Source organism: Fibroporia radiculosa (assembly GCF_000313525.1).
Source record: "Fibroporia radiculosa TFFH 294 genomic supercontigs, scaffold1090, whole genome shotgun sequence".
In the NCBI taxonomy this organism is placed as follows: Eukaryota; Fungi; Basidiomycota; class Agaricomycetes; order Polyporales; family Fibroporiaceae; genus Fibroporia; species Fibroporia radiculosa.
Genome location: NW_012133264.1, coordinates 22,181 through 43,529, shown reverse-complemented (window position 1 = coordinate 43,529; position 21,349 = coordinate 22,181). Strand labels below are relative to the sequence as shown.

Here is a 21,349-nt window from a genome sequence, read left to right as displayed (position 1 = left end):
TTCTGTGGTCTCCTGGCGCTCCATGTTCATTTCTTGGTTTCCCAAACTCCATAAGCGTGGTGTATTGCGGTATGTATATACACCACACTGTTGTTGCTGTTTTGCTTGACGGAGCTGTCATCCTTATATTAGAGTCCACCTTCATGAGGTCCAATGAGAACTGCATCTATACACCAGTATACTTTTCAAAGAAGGCAGTCTCAATTCTTTCCGCTTTTTTATTTATTTTCCCCTCGTACGTCCCAATTACACAAGTCCTGTAAGTATAATCTTGGCTCAACCACTCGCATGTTCACTATCTGACGTGTGGCATTATCCCGCAACTTAGAGATGCATTTACCAAATTGCGTCGGTTAGCTCCGATTCTCTGGCACATGTAATTCTTTATTTATCAAATCACCTGCCATTCAGGAGGTGATGAGATGTTGTATCTCTAAGGATTGGACCAGAAATTCGTTGCTCCTGTTAAATCACTATATCTGATCGCTAATACCACGATAACAGACATTAGATAATATATAGCGATGATCTATCAGCTATAGAACACGGTCTTAATCGATCATCCGTGAATGACGACTGGTTAATTAGTATAACATTGGGCAACCCTCGAACGATGATATCAAGATGTCCCCAGTAAGTTACTAGTAACATGTCCTGAGAAGGATCCACTCCACGAGAATGTGCACTGCCGAGAACGTATCATGTCAGAAATGTCCTTCTCATGATCGTCGTCTGATATTATGCACATGCCTCCCGTGCCAAAAGGCGTCGAAAAATCCCCAAGCAATTTGTGCGATTGCACCTGAATTTGAATCCACCTGATATCCACATCTTTCTGTACTGCAGACACCTTCATTATATACGCGATATTTACGTAAAATGAAACAATGGAAGCATAGCGGCATGACTTAGGGGCATTTGTTACTACTTAACTTACTGCAGACCAGCCGCAACGCAGTGTGTTCAATATGAGCAAGAAGTTGGTTGAACCCGAAGCGGAAGCGCGCACTGTCAATCGGACGGGGGGCGTGGCCCTCTCACGTGAGAGGGGCTTGCGTCGAAGCTAGGGCGTGGCAGTCCGCGTCACGGAAAGGACAAAGATGGCCCTCCGACGCCCTAACCCTTCCAGTGTCTACATAACGCAGACTGCATCCGCCCACTCTCCGATTGTTAAGACCTCGACGAACCATGAAACATGTTGAAATCTGAAGCTGGAAGACCTACTTACCATAAGTGGGACGTGGAATTCTGCATCAGTTCATTGAGACGGTGCTGTATGGCTTGGCTACCTTGGCGCAGGCAACACATATGAGCACAGCAGACGAGATAGGAGACATTGACAAAGTCAGAATCAAAATATTATCTATAGACCATGGTTCGTTGTGACTGCTGATGGGACCCAAGTACAAGCCGTGTCAATATCTGCTTGAGGCGGCGGTGGGGGGAGTGCGAGCCGCGGGGATTGGTATACGCGAGATAAATTATCTCCTAGTTCTCGCCGACAGTGCAGGAAGTCACAAGAAAAGGGCATGTCTGGTGAATTGAATATCATGAAAGTGTATTACTTGCTCAAGCCGCGATGACGGGCCCGAGCATCCACACTAGTGAGCACTGCATACCGACGGCCATCACCCAGGCGGAGAAAGAATGACGCTTTGCGCTCAATCAACGTTTGATGCTTGCGGGTCTTGCTCAGATTAACTTAGGTAGGGATGACCGGATAGCCCAGCTGCTTCATCGCACCACTCCAAGTGATGGTGCCGTGATCGACCTGAACGGCGAGCCTTCAAGCTTTGGGCTTCAGACCCACTGCTGTGGAGACTCCTGCTGCAAGAAATTGAATGCAGACGTTTCACGTCCTCCAAGTCTGCGACACTTATCGTCCCAGCCAAAGTTAATTTTACCAAATCGAGGAACTTGTGAGATGCGGAAGAGCTTGGCCTACTTGCATCATAGACAACGGCTTTGAACATCATCTCGACTCGCGTTGGAACACAAGGACGCACATCCTACTGAGACGGCCACTTTTAGAACACTTGAATGGAAACGTGAGAGACATGTAGGAGTCTCAAGGCTATTTATTTTAGCCCAGAGGTGAGCTAGCTATGCTCGCGTCGTTTATTTGGAGAGAGGACGGGTCTGGTGCTAATGTAGTGTTGTGACACTGGCTAAGATATTGGGAACGTCGCTCAACGGTCGAGTGCATGAACGATGTACGTATATGTTTCTCTGTCTTCCTGCCCAGTAAGCTAAAGTCCCGCAACACTCAAGCCAAGCCGAGATGGTGTGAGGGAGCCGCGACGCCACTTACGCGAGGTACCGGTGTGGAGTGACCTGCACAGGGTATATTCCAGGTGGCTTCACACTAATTCCATAACACCCGAATGTGCCTGTGGCGCATCTGCCGCGTCTAGACATATCGCCTTCATCCACCATCATACAAATCAGTGTGCGGAATTTCAAGATTGGTGTACGTTCGGATCCGACTGGTGTCGTATCCCAACTTGCCAAGCACTTGCGACCACAAATCTGCGAACGAGTGTCTACCACAGGGTACAAGTATCGGACGGGGAAGGACCGCGCCCTTGAGGGCGCTGACGAAGCTTGTAACTCACCCTACTCGACAGACAGTCCGAAATTTCGTAAGTCTTAGCTTTGCGTCATCCCCGGGTCGGAGATAAACGATTCTGAGCTGGAGCAATGTTCTCCATGATAGCTATTGATCAATATTTGCTTAGTATGGCCTTGTCGGCGCATGGCCGACTCTCCTATTGTGGCTGGTTGTCAAGGGAGACTCGGAACGCGACATACCAAATAACTTGCTAAGCACACCCTCAACTAACAAGTCGCGAAAGATACTGGCTTCACCTGCTGTAGCCTAGTAAGCTTGGCTGCACTTTACGGCACTGGGATTTTGGTACATCGATCCGTTCATATCGACTATAGTGTTTCCCGACCCATCAGGTGTCCTACATCTTCCAGACTCTCTTTGATCCGAGTAGGAAAATATATTTCGTAGGGCGCTGCTCTCGCATGATTTGCAGCAGATTACATACCATACAGTATTTGCAATGGAAGCCTTCAAGTTGGTGTCGGTAATTCCGGGATTGGATGTGGTGAATGATGACGCCAGCAACTCAAAGAAGGCGACAAATTCCACACCGGGGACTTTCCCGCAGCCTAGCAGAAACACGCTATGAAGATACGATCTTTTGAAGGCTGTGCAACAGGGCCCGCGCACAACAATTAGATGTGATAGACTGTGCGCAATCACACATTATATGGCTACGCTAACTCGAGAAACTTTGTTGCAAAGGTTTAGTTAGAACCCCCCACTTCAAATGTACAGTTACTGTTCAACCCAGCTTACTCTGCGAGCCGTCTATCGGCCTCATCCAGTTGCGTCGGGGATGGAGGACACCCCGCCGAGTCCGGCATGCGGGGAGATCAAGATACTCGACGTTTGAAGCTTGAAGCTTGAAGGATTGAGCCCGAGTTGGACCAAATTGCGCCGAATGTCATGCCATGGCCAAGGGCCCCAGACTCACGCGCGAGTAAGCGCATCACATGGCGGTCGCTCTAACTAGCTATGTTTGCTCCCGGCCGAAGAGTTTTAGGTCACGGCGGTCGCTAGCGTGTGCCACTCCCGCCGACGCTGAGCAGCGATGAATGGTTCATCCAGACGTTGGTGTCCTCTTTTTGATCTGTTGTCGGACTCGCAGCCGCTTGTGTCGCGTGCAAACAAGACCTCGGACGCGTCACCATCGTACAGAAGGCCTAGTCGGTGATGCGTCCACCGTCACACGACGGTCGTGGACTGGTAGTCTGGCGCGAGGTACGTTGTACACGAATTGTGGGTGGTGGCGGCGTGGGGACTGAGTACTGATGTGCCGTGCTTATGCGGAGACGGAAACAGGGCCAGGCAACCAGGCAAGACGGTCAGAAAGATAGGAATTTGTATTTTTTTTTTGCAAATGTTGCCGGCAGAAAATGCTTGCGACGAATTCGAGGCCATTCCGGGACGGCGAACGCTGCGATCGGAAGCTTCTAGGCCGGATAACATAATCTGCCGTAATTCGTGATCTCGCTGTGGAGGATCCAAGATCTGATCCCATTCTATACGCTGTTCTCTTACACGACCCCACATGGTGTAATTTAACTACAATGTCCTCGTCTCCTCTCGTCCCCCCGACCCCGTCCCCTCATCCTCCTCCAGCGGCCACTCATGTCGTCCTTCCAGGTCACACCGAGCAACTTGACCGGCAGTCTGGGTGGTCTTCTCATCGGTGGCCTTGCCGCCACAGCGTGAGCATTTTCATCTGCCCATTGAGTACCACCACAAAATAACAGCGCGTTGCTAGCCTATCCGGAGTGGTTGTTATGCAGACCATTCTCTACTTCCGGATTTTTGAAAGGGACGAGTCTGGCCTTAAGCTCGTAGTACGTCTCTGCCGCTTCTGCCTCGCCCTAATGTATCTGACTCAAACGCACGTAGGTTGGAGCCATCTGGTTCGTACCCTGCTACAGCCACTCATACTACCGCTAAGCGTGCGTCTATTCAGCTTCCTAGATATACTGCACACGTGCATGGTGTGGGCTGCCGACTGGATGTATATGGTCGACAGCTTTGGGAACATGAATATCACCAATCATGTATTCTGGTATGTCTCTTCTCTTCGCCCACTGGCGGAACAACTAACATCACGTTGTATGCCATAGGCCTGCTGGGGTACGTCGGTTCGTCATATTGCTGTGCCTGTTTAATCGTAATTCGCGTCTATCCCCAGGTGACAATAGCACTGACGGTACGTCCGATTGCGGCGGATAGGATTTCGAAGCTAACCAATGGCATATCGTGCATAGGCAGCTACAACCGTTACCGTTCATTTGTGAGCATCTCGTTTCGTCTGCAAAACGTCTTGCAGCTGAACAACCTGCGGTAGATTCTTTTCGTATCGTTTATTCCGATGTGAGTTTTGTTATGTACGATCACCTGAGGCATTGCTAATATTTGTATAGTGAGCAAGGGCAATTACTTTATTACATTGCCTCTTGTGAGTGGAGCAGTATATATGTGTCTTGAGACGTGCTGAATAGCAGCCGTGTAGGTGTTGTTGGCACTGGCCCGATTTGGTATGTCGAATCCTTGTCATCCCTGAATTCTGATTTTCACTTCTATGCATCTTGGACGGCAGCGTCTGCCACAGGTTAGTGGTCCGACTTGCTTCTGACTGGCATTATACTTACAACCTTGGCTTTCAGCTACCTCTATCGAATTGTTCGTCCACCTACTTGTTCCCGAATTTCCAGGGCCTCATCATGATGTTTTCAGGATCAAGCTCGGCCAGTTTTCCGAATTTTACGCTCATTTCCGCGTACGTTCCCGTCCACTTAGTCTTCTGATCCACATGCAGATGACGCGTTCTTGTAGTGGCTGTTCACACTGGGCCTTTCCCTGTCCACCGCCGTCGATGTCATGATCACCTTCAGTTTGTGCACTTACCTCAGGAGGAGCCGACGAGGTGGTACCGGGAGGTGAGACTTGCATGCTTCCGCCGTGATGTAGCACTGAACTACATCTCCAGGCTGGACAATATTCTTGATTCAATGACACTTTACACCATCGAGAACGGTATGGCAACTTGGTGAGTGCTTCTCGCATGAGAATTTGCTATCGCTTACACTCCTCGACCGAAGTATTGCCACTGCTATATCTCTGGTCTTCGTAAGCATATAAATCGGCTGATTAGGTTATCTGATAAAGCTGACGTGCACATTCTGATATAGTGGCTAGTGAAACCGCACGAGCTGGTCTATCTTGGTTTGCACTTCGCAATTAGCAAGCGTACGTTCGCCTCTATTCTTCCCTTCATGGTTTTAAACCTCAGCTGAACTTATCCTCAAAGTCTACAGCAATTCCTTCCTTGCATCGTGCGCTTACATACATCTTATATCGTCGTGATAGTGCTGATACTTGTCTAGCATGAATGCGCGGAAGCTCTTACGAGCGCAACATGTTAGCAACTCAGAATCTGGTGGCCACGGGTTCCCTGCCAGCCTCTCGAACCGCTTCTCGCGGCGGCATAGGCAATCAGTGGTGCGATTTCTTCCCTTCTCGTCCTGGCTTGGGAATGCCCCCTGAGTATTGTATCGCTTAGCAGGAGACGGTTGACCTATCAGGCACTAAGGTCAGCACACTCATCTATTCGTCAGTTACTGTTGGGCCTTTCACTGACAGTGTGCTCGCAGATGCAAATTACTGTTGACAAGACTGTTGACTACGTGATCGACAATCCACTGCCGTCACCGACGTCGCACCAGGAAATGTCTGACATCAAGTCACATCCACACGCCGTCTGAATCTTACGGTGGGGATAAATTTGCATCGGTCAGTCTGAAGTTAGTCCGCTTGCGCGTGGTCCGCCGCTGCTGTTGCCGTCGCCGGCGAAGATCAAAAAGATGCTATGGGAGCACTCGTTGCATACGAGCAGGTCTGTGTATCATGCGTGTATCAAGCGCTGTATCTACTATTGTAAGTTCAGAGAAGCGGTGACCGTTCCCTTCGTGTTACACATCTAGTTACGCACTTTATAATTTCACATGTTGCGCTTTGTCGCGTAGTTAAGGAGCGTGACGACATGAACGCATGAAACAAAACAAAAAAAGGTGGAAACGATAGGCCTCGCGTTTTCGCTTCGCAAAATTGCAAGGATCGAGTAAATGGGCTGAGCCGCAGCCCACGGCGCGTTGCGGTGTGTACTTATCTTTGTTTTGGCAGGAGATCACTCCACCACTCTCCCTGCCTATAAACATGGCACCCAACGGCATGTCAACTGAATCATAATTATGCCTAACAAAACCGCTCTATTAATGCCGCGCGGCCAAGGCTTGCCACTTGGCCTAGGTCTTTGAGCTTGCCGCTCGCTTGTCTTCGACTCGACTCGACTCGAGCTCGTCTGTTTCTTCGCGGGTAGCCTACACCGTGTGCAGAAATAGTCAGCGACCGCGTATCACCTCATCGCAATCTCGACGAACTGGCAGGTCTGCGTGACACGCGCGTGTCGCTCCCGCGCACATGAGCTTGTACCCGTACGAGTTGACGTCATCATCTCTCTTGTAGCTCGCAACGCAACAAATATCTGCTGTTCACTATGTAGCCCGCTAGCAAGGCTGCGAATGGTAAGGTTTATTTGAGGATATCCCGCTGCTTGTAAAATCTATGACGTTTCGTCGCACGGCCTCGGAGCGTAAGGAAGTGTAAAAATCTACCCACCAGAAATACATCGTCATCCACCAGTACCTGGCAGGGTGATACATTATGTACTGTACTGTGAGTTACGGCTTGATCTGAATGCATCAAGCGGCAGTAGATGTACGAGTACGCCCTACCCTAGCCTCTAGGCTTGGTCTGATACATTTTCAGTGGTTGCAAGTACGCGCACACCCATAGTAAATGCGTGCCCTATCCTAGCCTCTGCATGCCCGCAGATATGGTCAGGTTTGTTGGGATCCTTCTAATAGAGTCTTCAATCTATTCCTTCATGCCTAGAGTGGCCTGCCGTATCAATCCCATTGACGAAAGCGTCCTCAGGTATGTGAATCTCTGATCTGGTCTCGTCCCCAGACGTGTCGAAGACACGCTGGGGACGAGACCACTCTGATCCCTATAATACCTGAAGCAATCTATCAAATCTGAATCATTATTTTGCGGGACGACCAGCTAACTCGCATCCTCTTGTAAGGTACATATGTTTTCTGTCGAGTTGTGTTCACGCGTCTTCCGCTGAATCTTTGTCCTTTCAATACTGTCACGGTCGTCTGCTAATTGCCGACAGTGTACAATGTTTCGCACTGAGCGCAATTGTGCACTACGTCTACAGCTTCAGTTTCGGTTTCATATGGGGTATGATTTCCGTCAAGTTTTTCTTGCGATTGTCTGTCATTGTTTCAGGTCACTGTTTGAGACCGTGAGTTGTCTTCGGTATTTGAAGCGTGCGCATTTGGACAGCTGAGCTCAGGGACTTTTAAAAAATCGCGTCTTTTGCTCGTGAGACTTGGTGGAATCGGCCGTCTCGCACAAAGTATTTCAATTCTAAGCTCTCTGTATCGATTTCTCGTGCGTGTAACTGGCTACAGAACAGTATTTTGTATTGAACATGGACGGACATGAATAACAGCAAGACAATACAGGAAAACGGTCTAGGCAACCTTAGGGCCCAAGATGACCTAGCCGTGGTTAATTGACGGATCACTCGGGATCCTGCTGCATGTCGGATGCCTGTTCATGACAAGTACAGGATGGAGTTGAGAGCATGAATCGCTGTTGGATTCGCGACTACTCAAAGCAACTGAACTTTGCTCCACAATTGTCGCTGATTCAGGAGACCGAGGATAATACTTCGACTGAAAGCTTGTGTAGCTGCGAGCTTTTGTTATCTGTTGTGATATTGATCAGAAAGAAGAGCGTATTTGTTGTTTACTTACTATATTGCGACAGGCGCGGGATGACGTAGTCGCTGCAACTACCCAAGGTGAGACGCCTATGCTCCTCTGCGTGCTTCACGTGTGTGGGGGTTTGCGTCGAACTTAAGACTCCAATGCGTCGACAGGAGAATGATTGTCGTATCCGATGGCATGCGAGTCACGGCACATGCCAGGTCGCAAAAACCCCCTCCAGCTCTCCTATATAACAGAACGCATCCAGGCTCTCTTCTCCAGATCTCAGGAGACAACCCACCCCCTTGCCCTCGCTGAGGAAGCTCTCGCAGCAGGTGATCCAGTGGGCATGGCTTTCTTTGACGTGAACATCCACTTTGTGGGAGCTTCGGGGCTCCCAAAGATGGATGTAGTTGGTAGTGCAGACCCATACTTTGTCGCCAAGCTTGATGATAAGCTCACTTTCATGTGAGTATGTGCCTGCACCTCTTATAACTATCACGAGTTCAAGATTTTAACCCGTAGATCATCAGTGCAGAGTGGCACACGTGCACCCAAATGGGACGAGCTGTGGAAAATCAAGAATGTGCCCCAGCACGCAACGCTTTGGGTCGAGATCCTCGACAAAGACAGCAATAGCTTCACAGACGACTACATTGGTCAATTTAGCATTCCAGTCTCATCGGGCGAGCAGGAGATCAGAATACAGGACAAGGCTTTGAAGAGAAATAGAGGGTCTTTCGTACTTACGGTATGTCGTCGGTTGTCTATCCTGCAAGTATATCCTAAACTACTCCTAGATTGACTTGATTCCATCGAACGACCCTGATGCTCATCATTATCCTTACACCTTCGACGGTCCCGTTCGCTTTTCACGGCACATTTCCCCCACAGTCGGTCGCATCACGAGCGTCGATAACCGTCTCTACTCGACTTGGAAAGTATACATCAAGGGCGTGCGCCACTTCTTCGGAGACCAGATTCAACCCTGGAACAGAGACTACGCCAAAGCGCGCTCGATTTTCCAAGGCGCTACTGCACTCGCCGTGCGCTCCGTGATCCATAGCGGACACCGAATGCTCTACGCCCGCGCTGCCACCAACGGCTTCGGGGTACTTGACACCCCTACGGACGTCTTTCACCTCCTGCACGGGCACGCCGGTAAGAACGGCTCACCGGGGCCGTTCGCGCACCGCATCAAGCCCGCGGTTTACACATACATTATCTCTGTAGACGACGACTCGCTGCGCTTCTCCGAGACGGGAGCAACATTTCTCGTGAACATGGCCTCGAAGCATGCACTGCACTCCAACTGCGCTGAGGCCGTGCTCTACTCTGGTGAGTTCCACCCGCGCCCCGAGGGCGGCTGGGAGCATTTCGCGGACGACCGCTCCGATGACGACGTCCGCTGGGAGTTGGTCATCGACAACAAGTCTGGCACGTATGCGCCCGATGGCGCGCTCCTTCCGCGTGTGAAGGAGCTCTTCGAGTTCAACTTTCCTGGCTTCATCGCTGTCACGTTCGATTACCGCGATCCCGCGCTCAAGCAGAGCAGTGATGCGTGCCGGGCGTACGCCACGTCCAAGCGCGGTGTCAATCCAGAGGACTTGGAGCCCCACGCGCACGCGGGAAAGGAGACACTGGCACAACGTGCTGCAGCCATGTTGCACAGGCGCAGCGGAGAACATGCATAGAGTAGTACTGGACATGATAAAGCCCTGGGACCACTTGCTTGATCACATCTGTAGGCTGATCTATTTGTAAACTGACATTTATCACTTGTTGTACACTCACCTCCTGTACCATTATCCATACTTATTCGCCATCAATTCGGAAACATTCCTGACACTAATCTATAACAGTCAGATATTCACGCCAGTGTGTCCGCGATAAGCAATCATAGCATTTGTTGAAATAGATCAAGCAGGGTATGCATGATATGACTAAAATGACACTAAAAGCTACAGGTGCATGCATGGAGGTACCGATCATACTGTACACAGTTCGTTGCCTTTCATACCTGCCAGGCGATTAGTTTGAGCCAATAAGTCACAGCGGCCACGGCGAGCTCCGCATCGAACGACGCTCACCATTTTCCTTGCCATTGCCTCCAGCAGCAGAGCAAGGCACAACATCACTGTCCCATGTCTTCGTCCACATCGCCATTCGTGTCCACCCACATCTCGGCGCTGAAATTCATGTCCGCATCCACGTCGAGGTCAACGTCCATATCCGCGTACGCGCCCCAAAAAGGGCCCGCGTCCACGTCGACGTTGACATCTGCGTCGATACCCGCATCTGCATCTGCATCTGCATCGTCGTCCAAGTCCGCCCAGCCTGCGAGCAAGTCCTCGGAGTAGAAGCAATGCACCAGCGGCGAGCGGGTGTGCGGCTGCACCAGTGCGCCTGTGTTGCGGTTCGCAAGCGGGCGGAATGTGTCGCGTCGCCGGAGCACCATATTAGCGACGAGCTGGCCCATGCTGCGCATGGCGCCCGGCCCCGGGGCGATACCGCGCTCCATCTTGAGGTCCATCAGCGCGCCGATCTCCTTGCTCCGCTGTTTTTCAAACTTGCGCGCGTGGCGCGCCTCCGCACGCATGTCCATCGCGAGGTGCAGCTCGCGCTTCCGGATGCGCTTCGTCTCCGGATCGAGCGCCTCCGAGGGCTGCGACGCAGTCGCAGGCGGAAGAAGCGCATGTGCAGCATTGCTCACGAGCTCTCCGAACTCGGTCTCGGCTAGGCGGGCGGCACGTTCTGCGCTTAAAGCCCGGCGGCGGACGGCGCGGAGCTGAAGGAATTCGTCGACTTCAAGTTTGGACGAGGTCGGATCGAGCTGGACATCGAGGAACTGCAGGTCGTCGTCATCTGGGGAAGGCGAACGTGCCAGTGGAGGGTCCACTGAGACTGGCTGCAGGAAGAGACCCAGTCCTTCGTGATCGCCCGATGGTCCGGGGACCGACAGCGCTGCTGTGTGTTCATCTGCAGGAGGCTGATTATACTCTCCTGGCAAAAGAGGTAAATCAATATTAGGCGACGAAGGCGAATCCGGTTCTTCGAGCGATTCAGACATATCAAAATCTGAGAGCGAGGCGAGCGTATGGTGTGGCGAACGTGGCAACGGCGTGACACACATGTTGTCCTGAAGCGTACTCTGAAAGGGCATGGATGAAGTCTGCCATGAAGAGGGCGATGCCAACGGCGAACCCCACAGGTCGTCGTCACCAGGAATTATCGTATCAGAGAAAGAGATATCGGAATCCGGGTCAGATAACGACAAATGTATCGGTGGTGGACGTGGTGAGGAGGGCGGCGGTTCGCTGTCAACGGTCATAGTGTCTATACGGTGGGTATCGGGGTAACGCGCGTCTTCAACTTGCCGGTCTTGCAAGCCAAACCAAGAACGCGGCCGCGATGGAGAAATCGACGAACCAAGAACCATGATATGTTCATCGTCCGCGCCGCAAGAGGCGCATTCAGGATGTTCATGTGAAGGAAAATCATCCAAGTCTGGTAGATTTAGCGATATTGATGGCCGAGGAGAAATTGGCGGAGAAAAATCACTGTCGCGATCACTCCATGACGAGCAGCAGACGCTACTCCAGCTAGGCGTACGATCATTTTGCTCGCATTGCATCGGCGATACGGGAAGCAGAGAATCTTGACGATAGTCTCCCCTTCCTACAGCAGGATTGCTTGCAGAACGATCGTCGAGGAGCGAATGAATACTGACGGGTGACTGTGGCGTCCAATACGAACTGGGTTCTATCTTGGAGAACGGGGCATCTGGTTCTTCTTCTAGATCCGGTAACCTCTCGCCCTTGTAATCCCGTTGCGGAAAGAACTCTTCGAAACCGGAGTCGGCACGCGAAGGGGTGGAATGGGAATCAAGCACTGAGTCCTCTGGTACTGTGTCTAAACCGGAAGGATTGCCCTCGCAGCTCCAACCTGTTGAAGGTCCGCGGCCAAACGAGCTCGACTGTGAAGGCACGTCACAGTCGATGGTAAGATCCGCTCTATCTGTCCTGTACAGAGAGCGAATCGTCGCAGTGAGCTGTGAGCTATCCTCACTAGAGGTATGCAAGCATACTTCCGAGTCAGGAATCAAACTAGAAGAAAGGCTCCCTCTTGATGAACCCACGTCCGGTAAGTCATGCGTACCAAGCAGATGTGTAGGCGGGGGCGAAAGCGGTTCACGTATGTTGGCTGCTGTTTCCAGCGGCATACTCTGATGTCCGGCCTTGGCAAACTTCCTGAGCATGTAATAGTCTGTGGAGGATTCTCCGAATATATCGGGCAATGGAACGGTAGATCGCAATGTAGAACCGGTAAGGGGAGGCGAAGGGTAGGATCTACTGGGGAGGACAGTGTGACCAGTGTCTTGAGACGACTGGAGGTCGTTCTGGCGTGGCGCAAGAATAGAGTCACGTACAAAGGCAGGCGACGGGTTGGCGCAAAATGCACAGGCACCGTGTGGACTGTGCCACGGAGTTTGGAAGGGGCACTGGCTGGGTAAGAGAGGTGGCGAAATGTCACTGTGGCGCGTCGTCCCAAGATAATAGCAGTCGTCAAGAGGAGAAGGCAAAGCCATGTACGTGATCATTATACTGCCGCTGCCTGTGTTCTGACACTGCATGGATAAAACGGAGGGTGAGCATGATTCACGGGTCGCACCGCTGGATGCAGCAATGGTGACTGACAAGCGATCGCCCGACTTGCGAGATGTTTGCGGACGGGAATATCACAGACTCATTATTCGGAGCAGAACAAAAGAGAGAAGGATAAACGAGACGAGCAAGGAGGAAGAGGAGCGGAGGATGGAGAGAGGAATACTGACAGCTCGACCGAGCTCTGAGCAGGCAGTCTCCGCATGTCTCTCGTACGGCGGCAGTCCCAGGACCCCGATCACAGCCGTCCCTCCGCTCGCAGCTCCCATCGCCAACGTTAACTGCCCCCGCCTCCCATTGTCGCTTCTCCTTTCATTGTCGGCTGCAGCTGCCTCCCTCTCCACGCCCCGACACTGCTTTCGACTGCGCGCGCAGGCCTCCGCCAGCTCTTTCGAGCGCCTCTTAGACGCCTATCAGTCGTATAATCTCCGATTCAGACCACCAGACCAGCGTGTGGAGAAGTCATGAACACGACTAATCCACCTCAGCTCACCACTCTGGGCCAATTTACCACAGGGTCTCATCACATCAACCTTTAAATTGCTCCCGAATGGACTGGGGCGGACAGCAATTTTCCCCCTTCACAGCGGTCTCCATTCCAGAGACTACGACAGAACGTTTGCGCGAAGATTGCACTTACGGCGACTTACCGTTTGTTTCGGGCGCTGCATCTCCCCGAATCATCCGAGGCAGTGCACAACATGCGGCCCGCTCGAGGCAGAAACCCAGAGTAACCCCAGGATAAGTACAAACGATTTTGTTGAGTTGCCTATCTCGATGTCATCGATACACATGCTTTCCAAGGCAAGTCTGCTCTCCTCGCCGCCATAGGCACCATACATCAAACCTAGCCCAGCACGCTCCTTCACTAGCTCCCAGAAGGTGTCGCACGCGAAATTAGGGTGTTCCTCGACCATGTGCCTCATGTGTACGTTGCTTTTGTACGGCGGTGAGCAGTTCAATGCACATTTTTCACACCACACGTGGCTTCTGCGTGTCAGTGTGCCAGCGTGCACTTCAGGCGTTAGGGCACAATCGGTAGATTTGCGACGAGCATGTCGGTTGTAGCGCATCGCACGAGGCAACATATCAGGGCTGGCGGATTTAGCACAATGGTGTATAATGATGGCACAGAACCCCTGTCAGATACGCGCTCTTTCTTATAGTTCCTCCGTCATCTGAGCGAACCATCGCTGTGTGATCCTTACGGAGCAGAACATCACATCAGACACACAACTCATTTTAGCTAGCACGAGGCAACAAAGCAGGAAACAAACCGAGTACGGTAACAGGAAACGAGAAGACAACGGACCGGCACTCGACGTGCACTCTCAGGAATGGCGGGTTAGGGTTAGCCTGCAGATGACCGGGTAATTAGCTATCGACTTGATGCCGCTCCTGCTGGAGATCCGAACCAGGGCCCCGGATGACAAGATGACGTTGTGGCAATCACCTGCGGATGGCTCATATACAGCCAGTGGGCGATAAGGCAGGATGTACATTTGAATGCATCGGAACATGGAGACCTTACTCTTTGGAGGGATATGCGTTCTAGGCCCCATCGTAACACACGCGCGAAATTTGAGTGAGACCAGACGACACAACGTGATTCAAGCCAGGGTGCCGAGAGCGAGGGCAACTACGATGGAAGACAGCAAATTCACCTGGAAAATCCCGCATTTTACGCTCAGACAATGTTGCATGGGATCAGAAGACTAAAACGTACTTGATTGTTGGTAAGTATGTCGTAACCACTCACAACCTTGATATCATCAGTGCTTCGAGGTTTGCCGCTCTCGTCCGTAAGTATACGTTTCGTTATGTTGGAGTACCGGGTGCGCTGGATAGTCGCGCCGAGGAAGGAGTCCAGCTGGCCGGCACATGTTTATAACCTCGCTGGACATCAATAAAGGGGCACTTACTAGCGAGCCCAATCCGCCAGCTATCGTGCTCCACGTTGCAAGTTGTAGCACAATATCAATCCATTGCGCTCTGCACGCGGCACTCTCTATCAAGAGAGACGTTGCAAACGTCAAACCCATCAAAAGCCCGCCCCCGATAGAAGCAAGCGTGCCCACAACGGACATTCCACCATTAGTACCAGGAGGAACAGATTTAAGAGTAGTAATCAGGATTGGCGGAGAGCGCGAAAGGATTCCCAACTCAGATGCAAGTGTATCACCCAGAGAGCAAGCAAAATGCCTTCAAAATGGTGAGGCGCTGTACCCTTGGTATGAATTAAGAAAACCCACCCCAGGCTCATAAATAGCAGAGGACGACTCCATGATGCAGACGCGGGAGGTGTGAGCGGACACCAGCGCACCAAGTCGTACGGCATTTGCGGCGATAGCGCGTTGGACAGTATGGTTCCAAGCACCGAGCCGGGAACGAAGAACGCTGACCACAGCTGGGACGCAGCGAATGCAGATGCGGAGTTGCACAGCACCTGCGCTGCGGTTCTGTATCCAGCCTCCTGGTGTGCTTCTTCTAGCGATGCCTTCAGCTGCTTGCCAACTTTAGTGGCACGCGAACCAATCAGATAAAAAACAACGAGCGATGCCCCAAACACATGCAGAGGGACCGCTATCATGGTGAAGCCGACCACGAAGGCGGCGGCGGCACCTGAAGGAGAGAGTGATCTCTTGCGTAGTCCATGTATGGCCAGAAATCCGGCAATTGAGCATGCGATGAATGGGAAGTCAGACAGCACAAACTTGAACATGAGGGAAGCGAGATGGAATCGGGTTTTGTGGGTTAACTAGCCTGCGGCACTTTTCAATCCGCCTCAAAGTGGGGTTGAGGAGACGTTTGGAGGCCAACGAACCAGTAGGACAGGATGTTATTATATCAACTGTCACCACTGATTAAAAGCTCATCGTGGGAACACTAGGTGAACACTTCAAGTAAACCTAAATAAACAAGGTTGAAATGAGAGCAATCCAAGTTGATCCAAACCTTAACCCAATCGTAGCATTCACCAAACTTGAGTTACTTTCGTGAATCTGCCTCCACGACTAGCCATACTTCGAGTGAAAAGAGCCGATTAAGAGAAAGTATATGGCATTGGACAAAGAGTTAGAGTTTTTGCTGGGTTTCCAAACATGAGTCACATGATACTCAACCGCAAGTCCAATGCCGCACGACCACAGTGACACCCTCAAGTCCAAAGCTCCACCGCGCGAGTCCTCAAGCGACTATACTCGTCTTCGACGGGAGGCACGAGGGACGTGCATAATGTCTGCCGCGCTCAACATACGGCCAGACACATCGTCCCAATCTGCGGGTACGCATCCGGACTTTTCCCTCAACTCATTCGTCTCGGGTATTTCACTCCCCAGCCGGAATCCCAGAATCCCATCTTCCTCGTCCCAAACCACAGCCACATCCACAGCCCCTCTATCAACACCTTCGCCACCGAATGGGTTGCCATCCTTTTCTCGAAGGAGAGGGGAGGAGGCTACGCCGAACGCGAAGCGCTTCGGCCTCTCCGGACACGAGGAGGAAGGTGAGGATGCAGACGGGGACGTGCTCGACACGCCTGGTCGAGAAAAACGGTGGGATGATGTGTCTGCCACACCCGCACCTGGCCGTTCGAAGCGAACACGGAGTACAGCCTCCAAAGGGGGCGTGAACCTCACGCTCCGCGATCAGGAGAAGGTGTGTCTGTATCAAATCAGTACAAGTTGATCTCATGTGAACCCACGCCTCGTCGCTAGCACATCGACAGCCTGAAGAAGGAGAACTTCAACATTAAGCTCAAGGTGCATTTCTTGGAGGAACGCCTTGCACAGCTTGCGCCAGATCAGATCGACGCGGCGTTGAAGCAGAACATCAACCTCAAGATTGAGGTGCAACAACGAGGGGTAGAAATGAAGAAGCTTAAAAAGCTCGTACTGGAATTGGAACGCGAATTGGAACGGTTGCAGCGCGGGTCAGGGGGTGCGCAGACGCGTGCGAGGGACCTTGAAGAGAAGCTTGAAGAGCGAGAACGAGAGCTTAGAGAGCTCAGACGGAGGCGTGGGATGGGTCCAGATGATAGTGCATTGAAGGAGGTGGAGGCCCGGAACGCGGAGCTTGAAGAGGAACTGGAGAACGTTCGTGGGTTGCTGGAAGAAAACGCGGACGAGATGGAACGACTCAAAGAATTGGTAGAGCGAAGGGCTGATGAGTCTATGGGTGACGGAAGAGCTGACCGATGGAGAAGGCGCGTACAAGAACTAGAGGACGAAAACGAGGAATTGAGGCTCAAGATGGATGACCTTGAAGAACTCGTGACCCGAAAGGAGGATGAGAAGGAAGACTTGGCAGACGTATTAGAGGGCCTCAAGCTCGAGGTCGAGAACCTGCAGCGGAGACGAGACGCCGAGTCGATCGAGCGGAGCCAGAGTCGAGCGCAGGTTCTCGAGGAGCGAGAAGAACGAGAAGCGGTGGAAGATGATCTCAATGCAGCACGCGATAAACTTGCGGCTGCACAGATTGAGCTACAGCAGAGGGAGGATGATATGGAACTTAAACACAGAGAAATCGAGGAGCTTGTTTCGGAACACACGCGGATAGTAGAGACCCTTGATGATGAGTGGAGGGGCGAGGTTGAGGAAGCAAGGGGACAGGTAGAAGAGCTGAAAGATGTGGGTCTTACGATTCTTAGACGTACTGGCACTGACCGTCTAGCATTACGACAGGTACTGGAGCAACGAGATGCCGAGGCAAAGGAGCTACGTATGCATATCACTGAGCTCGAAGCCGACACGAACGACCTGCATGATAAATTTGAAACCGCTCTGGCTCATCTTGAACGCGAGTCAGAGGAGAAAGATGCAGAGATCGAAGCTGCCAATCGCGAGATCGAAAAGCTGGGTGAGCAGGTGTATGTACTTGAGGAAGAGAACGAACGTCTTCGCGAGGCCAGCGAGAGATTGAGGGAGGATGAAGCCGCAGAACGTGACCGACTAGAGGCATTAGTATCTGCCTTCAAAGAGGTGATGCATATATTCTCGCATAGAACGAGTGCTAACTGTTTCTCTGCAGAAAGTCTCTGGATTAAAGTCTCAGCTCCAAGAGGCCGTTGACCTCTATGAAACGCGTGGCCAGGAGGTGTCTACTCATAGATCGCGTTCTGAGGAACTCGCTCAGCATGTGGAGAACCTTGTTGAGGAGATTAAACGCGAACGTGCTAGTCGGGAGCGTCTCGAAGCTGACCTCGACAAGGCCGAGCAGGATCATGATGCTGCCATTCGACGAGAACAGCGTTCTCTCGAGGCGAAGGAGTCCGCTCTTCAATCTGCGCTCAATGATCTTGCTCGAACAGAGACTTTGCTTTCGCAGCGTGAAGTAGATCTCGCTGCTGTACAAGCCGCGCTGCAGACGCTCGAAGCCGAATCGAAAAAGCTTGGCGAGTCGCACACGACCGCTCGATTCTCTCTGCAGCTGGAAGTCGACAGGATGAAACGCGACCTAGAGCGACTCGAGGATGAACTTCGTCGTGCACGCAAAGAGCTCGACGACCGAGAGGGCAAGGGTCGCGAACGTGACGGCGCGATGGACAAGTTGCATGCGGAAAACCGCGATTTGGCATCGCAGCTTGCAGCGCAGACGCAAGCTCGTTTGAACGTATCTGAAAAGCTTGACGAGACTATGACTAGTCTCAGAGCTGCAGAGATCGACGTGGCTAACTTCCGCGTTAAAGTGGCTGATCTTGAGGGTCGCCTTGCTAAAGACCAGCGATCACTCTTATCTGCCGAAACGCAGTACCGCGATCAGTTGACCGAGAGAAACACCCTTTTATTGACGATCTACCAATACATGGACAAGATCCTCGGTGTCGACAAAACGCCGGTAAGTGAGATCGCAGTTGCCGTCGTCTGTTGTGGACTCACGGAGTCCGGGGTTTTGGTATGCAGAAGAAGAATGGACAGGCAGAGACCAAGCCGTTCACCAATTTCAGTATCTTCCACGACAACCTCATTACACGGTTGAAGGCGTTGAGTGAGATTCAACTTGTCTTCGATAAGCGTGTGAAGGAAGCAGAGGCGAAGTATTCGGATAAGCTGGGAGATATGCGGAAACAGCTTGACTTCCGGTGGAAACAGATCGACAAATTTGAATCTAGCCTCAAGACGATTGCAGACCAGAAGACGACCTGGCGCAAGAAGCTCAGTGCGCGAGAGGGCGAAGTCGAAGCTCTCAAGGTTTGTCACGCCTCATACGCTATTCGCTTGTGCTTACGCTTATCCATGCACATTATAGGCAACGGCTTCAGAACTGCAGGCCCAACTCGTGAGCATCCGCAAACCGGGAGGTGTCGAAACGATGGAAGTTCGTGCTTTAACGGCTCGGGCGACGAACGCCGAACGGCGCATCACAAACTTACAAAATCAGCTGCTCGCATCTGAGGAGAAGGTCAGCACAATGAACCAGAAGACGACCGTGGCAGATAGCAAGTGGGAAGCCCGTGTGCGTGAGTACGAGGCGCGGCTGAAGAAGGCTGAGGAGACTGTTAAGCGTGAACGCCAAGGCGCGAAGGAGCGCGTCTTTGAGTTGGATGCGCAATTGAAGTCAGTGAACACTCTTTTTTCCCTACGTGTCACGGGTATTAAATTCATTTCATTTCCGGTAGAAGCCTGCAGCGGCAACTGGAGCTCGAGAATAAACGAAACCACAGACTCAGCGACATCACAGATGCGCACGGTCTTACGAAACCTAGCTCGTCACCTGCTCGATGACATGCTCAACGGACTGTCATGATATTCTTTCTCTTGTCACTCTGCATTCACGTCTATCATTAATCGTTCTGCCTGTTCTCCGCATGCTTTTGCTCTAGGATACCCATTCATACAATCATCGGTGTCGGGCCTCACTAACTGTATGGAGTTTATACTGTAATCATGGCTACATATTGTATCGAGTAATTACACGTTCTGCTTGCTTCTTCTGTTGATATACTTCCTACATGATCCATAGCTAGTCGTAACCGCACTTAAAACCCGCCGACAGTCCAACCTCCGTCGGCAACAATAACCTGTTCGTTGCGATTAGACAACCCACGAACTCATTAGTCGAAGCGGACGTACTTTATTCGTCATGTAGCCGTTGGAGGCCAGTAGCAAAACGATGTCTGCCATCTCAGATGGCTTTCCAAGTCTTCCCACCGGAATTTTACTCTGTAAGAGGCAAGTTTATATTCTTTTGCTAATAGTTATGGGGAACAAGCATGGTTAATCACTCACCTTCGCGGACGGGGCAGGGTTTGCCATCATGTTGGTATCTGCGGACGCGGTGAGCGGGATGTCGGGCTCCGGGGGGTGACGTCTACCTTCGATCAGTGCAGGCGCAATCGCGTTGGTGGTCTACCGATTGTCAAACGTGTGATATAACAGAAAACGTGGACCAAATCGGCTTACAATTCCATCCTTGGCGTATCGGAGAGATAGCCAATGGACAAGGCCGTGCAGTGCGGATTTGGAAGAGGCATAGTGGGGACCGATCACACCACCATTACCTTAAAGGACATCACTTTAGAAGACTATATATGCAGGTGAGAGCGATGGTTGTAAATTACCTGCCGCAACGCTGTCATAAACAAGTCAGCCTTCTGCGAAGAAATCAAATGGTCTATCAGTACCTAGATGCAAAGATGATACGCCCCCAGCGCTGGGACTCCATGTATGGCACGCATAGTTGAGCGAGCTGATGAAGCGTTTACTATCGACTTCACGTCGAATTATGCTCACAGTGACACACCAGATAGCTCGTCCCTGTATTCGTCCGCCATGTCTCCTCGAAGACGTCAATAGGAATATCTTTGATGTTGCCCTCAGGACCAATTACGGGACCCGCTACGCCATGATTACTGTATAAGATGTCTGGATTTCCAAGAGTCTGCACGACATCTGCGTGCAGTCTACGGGCCTCGTCGTAGCTGGAAAGGTCTGCTTGGAAGGAGGCAAATCGCGGTGTGACGCCGGGGGGCGCAAGAGTCTGGAGCTGGCCCATCAGAGTCTCGGCTTTGGCTTTGGAGGACGCCGCATTGTAGTGAATGGCGATAGAGCAGCCGACGTGAGCGAATGCCTTCGCTGTCGCCTGGCCAATCCCTCCGCTAGTAGTCGTTATCCAATTCAGCAGGACAGGTGCTTCTAGTGCAGAACGACACTTACGTGCCACCAGTGATCAGGATGAGACGGCCTTTGAGAGATGACCCGACGCCTGCCATGGTGATGTCTGCGTTGATGGTAGACTCTGTGTTGTGCGAA

The 21,349-nt window shown here is 51.7% G+C and overlaps 6 protein-coding genes across 6 annotated transcripts; 3 read left to right on the top strand and 3 right to left on the bottom strand.

The window, feature by feature from the left end:
* Positions 1 to 4,225: 4,225 nt before the first annotated feature.
* FIBRA_02172 (uncharacterized protein) lies at positions 4,226 to 6,360 on the top strand (the record flags this gene model as incomplete). The annotated part of the gene is made up of 20 exons (XM_012324038.1): positions 4,226 to 4,305; positions 4,362 to 4,440; positions 4,496 to 4,509; positions 4,563 to 4,661; positions 4,720 to 4,729; positions 4,788 to 4,805; positions 4,864 to 4,889; positions 4,944 to 4,969; positions 5,020 to 5,054; positions 5,109 to 5,133; positions 5,196 to 5,207; positions 5,263 to 5,375; positions 5,432 to 5,535; positions 5,586 to 5,645; positions 5,698 to 5,725; positions 5,788 to 5,845; positions 5,907 to 5,931; positions 5,983 to 6,097; positions 6,159 to 6,188; positions 6,250 to 6,360. 20 exons carry the CDS (start codon positions 4,226 to 4,228, stop codon positions 6,358 to 6,360), a joined length of 1,068 nt encoding a protein of 355 aa, XP_012179428.1.
* A 2,290-nt stretch (positions 6,361 to 8,650) lies between these two features.
* FIBRA_02171 (uncharacterized protein) lies at positions 8,651 to 10,130 on the top strand (the record flags this gene model as incomplete). Its single annotated transcript, XM_012324037.1, has 3 exons — positions 8,651 to 8,904; positions 8,962 to 9,187; positions 9,237 to 10,130. 3 exons carry the CDS (start codon positions 8,651 to 8,653, stop codon positions 10,128 to 10,130), a joined length of 1,374 nt encoding a protein of 457 aa, XP_012179427.1.
* Positions 10,131 to 10,570: 440 nt separating this feature from the next.
* On the bottom strand, positions 10,571 to 13,024 carry FIBRA_02170 (uncharacterized protein; the record flags this gene model as incomplete). The annotated part of the gene is made up of 1 exon (XM_012324036.1): positions 10,571 to 13,024. One exon carries the CDS (start codon positions 13,022 to 13,024, stop codon positions 10,571 to 10,573), a length of 2,454 nt encoding a protein of 817 aa, XP_012179426.1.
* Positions 13,025 to 14,710: 1,686 nt separating this feature from the next.
* On the bottom strand, positions 14,711 to 15,822 carry FIBRA_02169 (uncharacterized protein; the record flags this gene model as incomplete). The annotated part of the gene is made up of 4 exons (XM_012324035.1): positions 14,711 to 14,764; positions 14,827 to 14,970; positions 15,023 to 15,302; positions 15,353 to 15,822. The coding sequence occupies 4 exons, from the start codon at positions 15,820 to 15,822 to the stop codon at positions 14,711 to 14,713; spliced, it is 948 nt and encodes a 315-aa protein (XP_012179425.1).
* A 512-nt stretch (positions 15,823 to 16,334) lies between these two features.
* On the top strand, positions 16,335 to 19,822 carry FIBRA_02168 (uncharacterized protein; the record flags this gene model as incomplete). Its single annotated transcript, XM_012324034.1, has 6 exons — positions 16,335 to 16,757; positions 16,817 to 18,079; positions 18,129 to 18,935; positions 19,001 to 19,288; positions 19,347 to 19,654; positions 19,717 to 19,822. The coding sequence occupies 6 exons, from the start codon at positions 16,335 to 16,337 to the stop codon at positions 19,820 to 19,822; spliced, it is 3,195 nt and encodes a 1,064-aa protein (XP_012179424.1).
* A 254-nt stretch (positions 19,823 to 20,076) lies between these two features.
* Positions 20,077 to 21,309, bottom strand: FIBRA_02167 (uncharacterized protein; the record flags this gene model as incomplete). Its single annotated transcript, XM_012324033.1, has 8 exons — positions 20,077 to 20,118; positions 20,171 to 20,260; positions 20,327 to 20,446; positions 20,501 to 20,598; positions 20,659 to 20,669; positions 20,722 to 20,786; positions 20,841 to 21,195; positions 21,254 to 21,309. 8 exons carry the CDS (start codon positions 21,307 to 21,309, stop codon positions 20,077 to 20,079), a joined length of 837 nt encoding a protein of 278 aa, XP_012179423.1.
* Between the last annotated feature and the right edge of the window lie 40 nt (positions 21,310 to 21,349).